Below are 11,194 nucleotides of genomic sequence, written 5' to 3' on the forward strand. Positions count from 1 at the left end.
GCCAAATTTCTGTCCGAAAACCAATCAGATCGATTTTCCCAAATCTCAGTACCCTGTATATCAAATTTCGAATCTGTAGGCTTAAAATTGACAGTTATTGCGTAGGGAAATGTACACAGACACACACACAGATACAGACATGTTCACTTTTATATATACTAGCATTTCAGCCCGGCGTTGGATGTGTATGCTGAGTAAAAAAAAAACAGTGGTAGTAGGAAGGCAGGCTCAAACCCGTACCACAAAGGAGGAAAAGAACGGGGTAAAACCTAACGTTTATGCTGTTATGACCATCACATCGATTTTCCCAAATCTCAGTACCCTGTATATCAAATTTCGAGTCTGTGGACTAAAAATTGACAGAGTTATTGCGTAGGGAAATGTACACAGACACACACACACACACTTTCACTTTTATAGATATAATAGATAGATTATTGTCCCGCCCCCCCACCATCACCACAAACTCTTTGTTCTGCTTTCCGCTTTCCTACTTTCTCTGCTGCTTTCACTCCCCAGACTTCTGATGTGTCTTTTTTTCGCCTTTGTCCAAGGTTTCCACATTTTTCTCATTCCTCGTGTATTTCACATCAAATCTCCACCACCACGATTAATAACGCCCAACTCGAGAGCCCATCATTCAAACACCTCAGCTTAACATTTACAAGTAACATGAACTGAAACATTTACAAGTTGAGGACATTGCAAAGAAAATAGGTTCTCTCTACCATGCTAGAAAATGGCTCACACCAAAAAATATCCTGTATCTCTACAAAGCCACCATTCGCCCATGCATGGAATACTGTTGCATCCTCCACCAGTTTTGCCCTCTTAGACAGGCTCCAAAAAAGAGTTTCCAATCTAATAGGTCCTGCACTGTCAACTAAGCTCCAACCCCTGTCTTATTGCGGCAATGTTGCATCATTATGCCTGTTTTTACAAGTTTTTTAATGGAATGTGCTCTGATGAACTCGTTGCACGTGTTCCCTCTCAACATACATACCTTCGACAAACCTGTTCAACAGCAAAATCCCAAACAAAATCCCACCCCTTCATGGTAGAAATCCCTAAATGCTGAAAGGATTTTAGTCTAATGGACTCTTTCCTCAGACTGCTAGACTTTGGAATTCCCTGTCTGCTTCCCAATTCCATGATTGTACAGACATGCAGAAGTTTAAATGTAATTTTAACCGACATCTTGCTAACCTTCATGCATAGTCCCCTGCAAACATGGTTCTAAATAGTAACCCTTAGGTTCTAAATAATAATATGCCTTGTTTATATATATATATATATATATATATATATATATATATATATATATATATATATGTGCAATGTTCATGACTTCCACTCGTGTGAACACTCTAGATTGTCAAATGTATTCGTCCGAATTCAGCATTTAATACCTCTTAATTCCCTTCATTTCCTTGGCAATTGTTTGGTGGCCCTAAGGTAGAGGCTTAGCATATGGAGCAAAAAGTGGCTACATGGCTGAGTTCGAATCTCATGACTGCTAGGAATTGTTACTCCCACACTGATTATTACATAAGCATGAAACACTAATGTCTGTAGGTATAAAGAATAATTATATCAATTGTATATATATATATATATATATATATATATATATATATATATATATATATATATCACTTGTTTGTTTCATATTATTTCAGTCGAAGTTAGAAATCAAGGTGTATCTTCCTGGACATAATACATGGTCTCTATATGAAATACATAGATATCTAAATATTCCATTAAGATTCTCTTGTCAAACGTTGAGTTAGTAAAGTGATTAAGAACATTAATTTTCCACTCCAAAATCGACCAGTAAACTCTGTTTTAGTTTACCTTTTTTTGTGTCTGTTGGTCTTACCAAAATCCAGGATAAGAATTCATCTAGTCTGGTGGAGTATCCAGCTTTGTGCTGTTACCTGAGATGACATTACTGGAAGGTGGAAGAAGATGTGCCGTTCCTCATAAGAGCCAGTTTATAGTTGTGTCAAAGGCATCTTATTTGGACTTCAAGAAGTCTGTTATTTTGAATATTTCGTCAGAGTTTACTTGTAGAGTGACGTATCCTCATGTCACATTTTCCTGATGAACCCTTGAACAGAGAAACTAAAAAACTCAAGGATTACATCTCATAAGTAATTCAAACTGTGTGTGTATGTGTGTGTAAAAAGTTTATTGCTTCATAAAACAACATTGTATTAGCTTGAAGCAAAACTATTTTACCAACTACGATAATCACCCATGCATGGAATATTGTTGCCACATCTCGGCTGTTGCATCCAAAAACTGTCAGTTTTGTTGTATCTCTTTGATGTAACTAGATGACCGAGTACTTCAGCTACAATTCAACACTCAACCATTTTTCACTTAATCATGACCTCCTCTCCATGTGCTTTATATAACATTTTACTTTTCAATTTTTCTTTAATAGAGCAATATTTAAATGGCTCATCCTTCTCAAAACGGTGGATAACCAGCCACGTAGCTTTTGACATGCACTTGTGCATCCATGTCATTTATTCTCGTTTTTCTAAAACAATTACCCAACAACATATCTTTACACCCATAACATATTTGGTTCTGCTATCAAAGGCCCCCCCAGGAAGACCTACATTATTGTTGACGGCACACAGAGGGCAAAGGTGTTAGATATACTGATATGTCAGCCATAAGCTGATGCATATCAAAGAAAATAAAGAAAACGTGCATGTTTTTGCAATTTGTACAGAAATGACAAAGTCAGAGAGTCAGTTGATTTATTGCATGAGAAGTTTTAAAAATACACACTTCATCAGAAAAGATATAAAAATATACACTTCATCAAAAAAGAATATAAAAATGTTAGAGTTAATCAGCATCATAATATATTTCTACTGTGTTTAAAAGAACAACAACATGCTGATATATAAAAATAAAGGTGGAATGATCCTATCCTTACATCATCAACGCTCTGATCCTCAGCTGGCATCAATTGTGATGGATGGCTCTCGTCAAGGATGGAATACTGTTGCCATATCTGGGCAGGAGCTGCCAAAAACAGCCTATCATGCCTTGACAAAATAGACTTCGTGGCTTAGTGGGGGATGCCCTTTTCTCTACTCTGCAACCCCTCTCCCACAGAAGAGACGTTGCGAGCCTATCCTTGTTTTATCGTTATTTTCATGGCAGGTGCTCGTCTGAACTCCAATCCCTGGTCCCCCCTCGCCAATCTTTCACGAAAAACACCCGTCTAGCTGAATCCACTGTGAAAAATTTTCCCCACTCTATATCTGTGCCTAAATCAAAACGCGGATTCCATGAACAAAGCTTCTTTCTTAGAACTGCACGCCTGTGGAACTCTGTTCCATCTGCCTGCTTCCCTCCGGACTACAACTTGGATGTCTTCAAGTCTAATGTTAACAAATTCCTAATGAACCGCCCCCTTAAGTAAACACTTCATCAAATCTCCACACTAACGTAATGTACTTGCAATAACCCTTATCCCTGAGTGGCTTCCGGGCCTTGATAAGTGGTGATCACTGTGTAAAAAAAAAAAAATAAAATAAAATAAATTTGTTGCCCAAAAGAAAAAAATACTACAGATTTATTTTAAAACTTTTATTGAAAAAAATCAACTTAGGTAACTTGATTATGTACTAGAGCTAACATCTATTCAAAGCCGCCTTCAGCCTCAATCATTGCATCAATATGAGTCCAGAACTGGCCGGAGCTCAGTGCATACTCAGCAGATGGTGGCGATCAGGCTGGCTTTGGTGTTGTGGGAGGTTATGTTCTTGACGTATGATCAAACGAAGTAGTCCAGCGGGTTCAGGTCGGGGAAGAGGGGGGGGGGCAGTGAGAGAAGGGTACAAAGTCATAGCACTCCTTCTGAAGCCAAGTCTGGATCTCTTTGGACTTGCGGGGTGGCACCGAGTCCAGCTGCCACACCCAGGGTCTGCCAGCGGCCACCTGATTGCACTAGGGGATCACCACACTCTTCAGTACATCCAGGTACACTTTGGTGTTGATTTTCAAGCTGACTTCGTCGCATGATGTGGCCCTCACTTCATGCCACACCAAAGACCATAACCGTGGCTGGAAACTTTGTTAAGCTGTGCCCTAAAGTGTTGAATCGTCCGGATTTGCATTTTGAAGGTACTGACAATGTTCCTGTTGTCATAACTTGGATCGGTAGAGAGCATGAGTTGTACAGCGGCGCATCTCCAATCTCGGTTGTTGAACATTGTGTCACTTTCAGACATGATAGAAAGCTCCTATTGCTCTATGGATTTGTACACATCTGGCCAACTAGTAGATGGTCTATAACCAAAAAAGAAAACCGGTTTTACTCAAAGGGAGATGGAATCAGGTCGTCTTTTCTTTGGCGACAATTTTATCGTTCCACCCTGTATGACAATATCTCTTTATTCTTGGTGACAGTTATGGCTGGTTGGTTATTAAGGAGATGCACACATGGGAATTCAATGAGTTGATTTTTATCGGCCCAAAACGGCAACCAACGACGATATCCTTTTCAGTTGTTATTATATAAACATTTGCAATCACCCAAAACACTACTTTTTAGATGGTATTGTCACTGTTACTACACACTAAGGGCATTTTATTCGGTCCTTGTGTTTCACTGGACTGACTGACTGACTTTGATTACACCAGTATAACCTTTTGTCGAAAATGAACTTTCAAACATCATACTTTTAACTTTTCTTTCTGACAATTCCAAGTTTGTTGCATTTGCATGCAGGTGCCATGTTTAGAAATTTTATTCAAATGACCTTTTAGTACATTTGATAATTATTATTGCCTTACAGGTGAAAGTTAATGTCAAAATGATATTCGGTATAGACAACCTAGGTATTAAGATGTCAGGTGTATAACTTTTATTTAAATGACCTTTTGGTACATTTGATAATTATTATTGCTTTACAGGTGAAAGTTAATGTCAAAATGATATTCGGTATAGACAACCTAGGTATTAAGATGTCAGGTGTATAACTTTTATTTAAATGACCTTTTGGTACATTTGATAACACAGGATCAAAAAATTATTTCTCGGCACATACGGTTCAAATACCCAGCAATAAGAATTGATAAGTAATCGGTGTTCAAATTCTAAATTCAATAGAAAAATATGAACTCATCTATATTTTACTAAATAAGATAAGCATTCTCTTCTTCTATCTGATTAACATCAAATGGAATTTCCATGCACAGATTTTCTTTCCAAGAACTTCGAATCTGTGGAAAACGTTACAATGTGATTATTTCCCTGCAGATTACAACATAATCATCTTCGAATCTAACATAATCAAATACTTATTATAAACCGTCATAATCAAATTTTATTGATTCCATTCACTATTGTCAGTCCTCTCATAATAGTCATCATCATTCATCTGACAATCTATCCATCTCATTAACCCTTATCCTTAAGTGACTTTTAGCCTTGATAAATGGTAACTCATTCTTTTCAAAGTTCTCATAAATTTTATAGTGATAACAAAAGTTCATTTATTTATCATAGACTAGTATGGTTACCTGACGTTGTCCGGTGGCATGGACACCAAAATAGAAAAGTCATAAAGTGTGAGTATTATTTGGATTCTTCAGACTAATGTCCTCATCTTAAGTGTCATGAGAACAGCAGTCAGAAGAATTCAAATCATACGAATAAGCAATCCTCATCTCAAAAATTCAGAAATGTAAGAAATATGAGGTTTTAAATTTCTCTAACTTTGTCTTTACCCCCCTCCAACTCTCGCTTCTCCCCCTCCAAAGTCAAAAAGGATTTCCCCTCCTGTAACAGAGCAAATGCTATAAGATAGTGCATATGAGCGTGTGGAAAATATCATCAGCAGCAAGGGATGACTGGCTTGCAAAGAGATCAGCAGCAGCAGCTGAAAAAATCGCATATGCAAATTAGGAAGTGTGTGCAAGAAAAAAAAAGGAAAAAAGGAGAAAGAAAGTTGCACCACGTGGTCAGAAGAAAGAAAAATGCATCACGCGATCAGAAGAAAGAAAGTTGACACCGAAGAAAATGGACGTGTAAAGTCAAGGACGAGAATGGGCTGGCTCTGACCGGCATGTGGCTAGAGGAAGGAGAAACGCAACCAGGTAAAATGAACATGTGGTAGCAAAAGACTTTTTTAAGTGGTGTCGAAAGTAACGGTAGAAAATGTTTTTGCTAAAAAGGAGAAAAATGCCGATCCGAATTGTATTTATTTCCAGTTTTATTCTTATGAATTACTAAAGTAAAATGTAACGCCAGGTAACGTTAGAATAGTACACATTGAATGTGAAAGTAAAGAAAAGATCGATGAAAAACAAACAAAAAAATCCTTTTAAATGTCGTCCCCCCCCCCCACTGTCCCTGATTAATTTTCTTTCTGTTGACCTTCAAAACATGGAATGCTACAAAATAACAGTGCAGTTTTTGGAAAGAAGCAGCTGGAATAGGAAGTTGTATTACAATGACGTATCGAAACAGCGAACTGATGGAGACCGCTAGACCAACGAAATTTAATATGAAAATTTTGGACGCGGTAGTCAGTATCCTAAGAACAGACCTGTGATGTTTAATTGAATAGATAAATATGGACTTCATGTAATGTTCTACTAAGACGCATAGCAAACTGTCGAGGCTGAACGTGTCACCAACTGAGCCGTTACCTTGTAGATGAAATAAACCTATTAGCAGGCGAGGCAGAAACACATGCAAAGAATTCAGCCCACTTAATAAAACTGATAAAAGAGACAGCCATTAGTTCAAAGCAGATGCCGAACTTTGATGCTGTTAGTCTCTTCACCTCAACAATTGGGGTATTAACAGCGTAAACATGCAGGATGCTGCATGTTTAGTGAAGAGCATAGATGCGGACAGCTACGGACAGCAGGCCTACAGTTGGAAATATTCAGCTGAAAGAAAAGACCACACAAAAAATTGTCTGATTGAAATAATAATAATCAAATCAAAAAATAAGAACGTGCAACAAGTCGTGTAAAAGGAGAGATGTGCACGTTTATATACGAATCATTCATCTGAATGTTTATTCAAGGCAACTTTAATCTTGGATATGATAAGTATCATCACTACCTCCTTTGGTAGACTGTTCGCCAGAGCAGAAATATGGGCAGACAATGCTGCCTTCCTTGAATGCCTAATTTGCATAGCTATTTCTTAAACAGTTCATAATAAATTAATGTTTGGTCTTATTTATTTGTAATTTTATTGTCCTTTTATATATATATATATATATATATATATATATATATATATATATATATATATATATATATATATATACTAGTCTGGGTGCCTGGCGTTGCCCAGGTATTGGAGATGTGTGTTGAGCAAAAAAAAAAAAAGTAGTAGTAGGCAGGCAGGAATATATATATAATATATATACCAATTGGTACGGACCCGACTATGGAAGATCAGATAATAAATAAACGTGGATTTATAAGATCAAAGAATCCAACCTTGATCGCCCTTCGGGGCCCGTGGCGCAGTTGATAGAGACGTTGAATCTCTACAGTTCCAGATGAACATTGTCTGAAGATAGTGGTTTCAATCCCACCCAAAAGCGTGCCAGAGGTTTACTTGGCCAAAAATGTGGTGAGACAACAACAACTACGGATGGCAATGATTGCTGAGAATGCAGTTAGGAGATTCAAAGTTCCTATCCGTCGCGGTTACTACCTGACAAAGGCCAGAGGAATAGTTGGCCGAAACGTTGTGAATAAACAAACCAAAAAAAAAAAAAATGAATTCCAATTAAGGAATAATATATAGTGGAAGTGTGGGTATGAAGGCTCCCTTAGTAAGAGTTTGAGTTAAAATAATTGCAGCCAATGCTGAAACAATGGGGGGTTTCTCGGTTATGGTATGGAGTGCAATTTGGAGTGATGGTTGTTCAGACCTGGTGGAATGTGAAGGAAACATCAATTCTGCTAAATATGTTTCAATATTACATGAAGGACTTCTACTAATATTCTAAAGTGGTAAAATGAACCAAGTTAATTCCTTATTTATGGAAGACAGAGCTTCTTGTCACTCTGCTAGAACAGCACAACATTGGTTGAGCTAAAATGGGATTGATAAACGTCCATGGGCAAGTCAGTCCTCGGATAAAAACCAAATTGAAAACTTTTAGAGGTATATTAGATGGGAACCTTCACAAAAAGGAAAGGAAGTCATCTTCTAAACCTGAACTTTTAGTATTATTGTATCAGGCATGGTATGAAATTCGTCAATTGATCAATGCCATGCCTAGAAAGGTCCTAGCAAAGCAAAGAGAATGTCAACTAAGTATTAGTTATTAAATTTGTGAGCATTTATTTTTGATTTTGTTCTATAAATTATATATTTATTGAAATAAACTGTATATATGGGTGTCTACTCTTTTCTGTCATGTCTGAGTATATGAGATGTTATGACGTCATTATAAACAAACAAACAGACAGGAATATGGATTCATTAGAATATATATATATATATATATATATATATATATATATATATAATGCATCAATTTGGTTTACTACCTTTCAATATTTCTTTATATTATATTCGGTCTTATAAGTTTTTTGTACAACATAAAAAGACTTTAATATTGTTGCCAAATTTTAAGTGTTTTGACATTTGAACAAATGCTAAAACAAACGTAAAACTGAATGAATAAACACATGAGACAAAACTGTTCAAAAACAAAAAAAAACAAAAAAAAAACAAAGCAAATTCTCTTGAAATAAAGCATCAAGCTGTGAAAGAACATTCGAAACAATCAAGAGTATGGAGAACACAAAAACGTTTGAAAAACACGAGATTCCCGCTGTTTGGAAGAAGGGAATGTTTATCAATGGTATCTTTTTGGATTTGACAGTATATTCGCAATGAAATTCTTATCAAATTTTGTAGGTGAGTATACTTTCTTTGTTGGCAGATGAAGTCAACCACAAATGAAACATTGGCAATAAACAGATGAATCAACATCTAGAAACAATTTACTGTTTTAAGAAATTTTGAGATAAGGATTGATTATTTGGATTATTCAAACTGCAGTTCTCATTTTGCGATGTAACCTTCGACCTTTGTCAGGTGAATTCTCTATATGTGCCTAAATCTAAACACAAATTCCATGGACAAAGCTTCTTTCTGAGAACTGATTACCTCAAACTCTGTTCTCCTACTCTGCTTTCCAGCTAACTACAACATGGTCGTCTTCAAGTCCAATGTAAAAAAGTTTTTGTTGAGCTGTCTCCTTAGATAATCAAATTCTTCTCAATTTCCATCACTAGCAATCCATACTCTGCTGTCTCGGTGATCACTGTACACTCATTAACCATTATCCTCGAGCAACCTTCGGGTCTTGATAAGAAGTGACTCCATTGTAAAAAAAAAAAATTGAATTGCAAAGTTATTAATTTGTTTGGTTTCATTCTCATGTTTCCAAATCTATAAATCTCATGTTTTTGTGAACGCATTGCTGGTAAAAACAAAAGAATTTCGTTTACCTTTCTGTAATTCCGGAGACTGGTTCACAGAGTTTCTTGATCCAAGCTGCTGATAGTTTGCGGTCTGGTTACAAATGGAGAAAAGAAATCTTGAATTGAGATCATGTTTTTTTACTCGGACACAAAGTCTTTTAATCAAAGAATTGTTATGGTTTTTAGTACTTATTGTCTCGTGTAGAATTTCAATAACGGGTAATGTTTCTTACAGGAACAATTTATTTCAACGTTTAGCACCATCAAAGAATTATACCCTATTGATAATTATCATTTGCCAACTGGTGAGATTACAAGAACACTACAAACATTTATTAAAGTTACACATTTTTCAGTTACAGAAGGTTTTTATTTTCTTTTATATAGTTTTTATTAGGCCTACAATTCTTATCTTAGTTGTTATTTTTACAATGTTTCACATGATATAACCTCCGACCATCTTAAGGTACATATTTTCGATCTTGGAAATCATAGACCTATTATAGAATTAAATTACATCTAGAAACACAAACACACACACACACAAGCTCTATTCATATCTTAAGTGCTTTTGAAGAAAGGATTGATTTTAGTTCATGTTATTAATATACTTGAACTTTTATGTATATATAAAAAAAAAAATATATATATATATATATACGAGGGGAGTGCAATAAGTAATGCCCCTGACCCACTTCCCATAGAAGTAGAGCAACGAAACTTGGCACAGTTATTAGTCTTTCTCTACATAGGAACCACCCAGAGTTATGTATTTCTCCCATCGTTTGATGTAGCTCTGGAGACCATTTTTGTAGAACACCCCAGGTTGGTCCTCCAACCACGACGTGACTTCAGAAATCAAGGCTGCATCATCTGGGAAACACTTTCTTTTCAAAAACAACTTCATGGCTGGGAAGAGGTGAAAGTCAGAGGCTGCAAGGTCAAGAGAGTAGGGAGGTAGGGAGGTAGGGAGGATGGGGGAGATTTCATAACCACACGCCCGTGCTTCTTATCTGGCAACATGCGAGTTGTGGACTGGAGCGTTGTCCTGCAGGAAGAGGGTACCTTTGCTGATCCTGCCCAGCCTCTTGATTTTGGCAGCTTCCCTTAATTTCCTCAAAAGTGAAGCATAATAGGATCCTGTAATTGTGGTACCCTTTGCCAGGAAATCTGTCATCACTACTCCGTCGTGGTCCCAGAAGACTGTGAGCATGACCTTGCCAGCGGAGGGCTGCACCCTTGCCTTCTTTGGAGGTGGTGAGTCCAAGTGCCTTCACTGCATTGACTGGGCTTTGGTCTCTGGATCATAGTGATGGACCCAGGTTTCATCCTGTGTAATCAGTCTTTTGAAAAACTTTGACTCATCTTCTTGGCACATCTCCAAATTCATCCTCGAGCACTCGATGCGTTCTCGCTTCTGGAATGGTGTGAGCAACCTGGGAATCCATCTGGCGGACACCATATGCATATGCAAATGATCATGAATGATAGTTTCCACAGACCCTGTACTAATCTGGACATCTTGGGCTATTTGGCGAATAGTAATGCGCCGATCTTCCAAAATGGCAGCCTCAACTTGACGGACAGAGGCCTCATCAATGGAAGAAGGGGGGGGGCGACCAGGTCTGGGAACTGTTTCCACAGACTTCCGGCCATGTTTGAATTCACGATGCCAGCGTTTTACAAGGTTATA

General features: G+C 37.2%; 1 protein-coding gene across 2 annotated transcripts in view; it reads right to left on the minus strand.

Annotated features, from left to right (window-relative positions):
* The window catches only part of LOC145249765 (centrosomal protein of 112 kDa-like), a 777,157-nt gene that overhangs the window by 491,726 nt on the left and 274,237 nt on the right, over positions 1–11,194 (minus strand). For both annotated transcript variants that reach the window (XM_080111687.1, XM_080111688.1), the window contains one exon: positions 9,529–9,592. In XM_080111687.1, coding sequence (XP_079967813.1) covers positions 9,529–9,592 — 64 coding nt within the window. The remainder of the gene's footprint in view (positions 1–9,528; positions 9,593–11,194) is intronic.

Source organism: Euprymna scolopes, chromosome 28, assembly GCF_053919585.1.
Source record: "Euprymna scolopes isolate OS-2025 chromosome 28, ASM5391958v1, whole genome shotgun sequence".
NCBI classification, from domain to species: Eukaryota; Metazoa; Mollusca; class Cephalopoda; order Sepiida; family Sepiolidae; genus Euprymna; species Euprymna scolopes.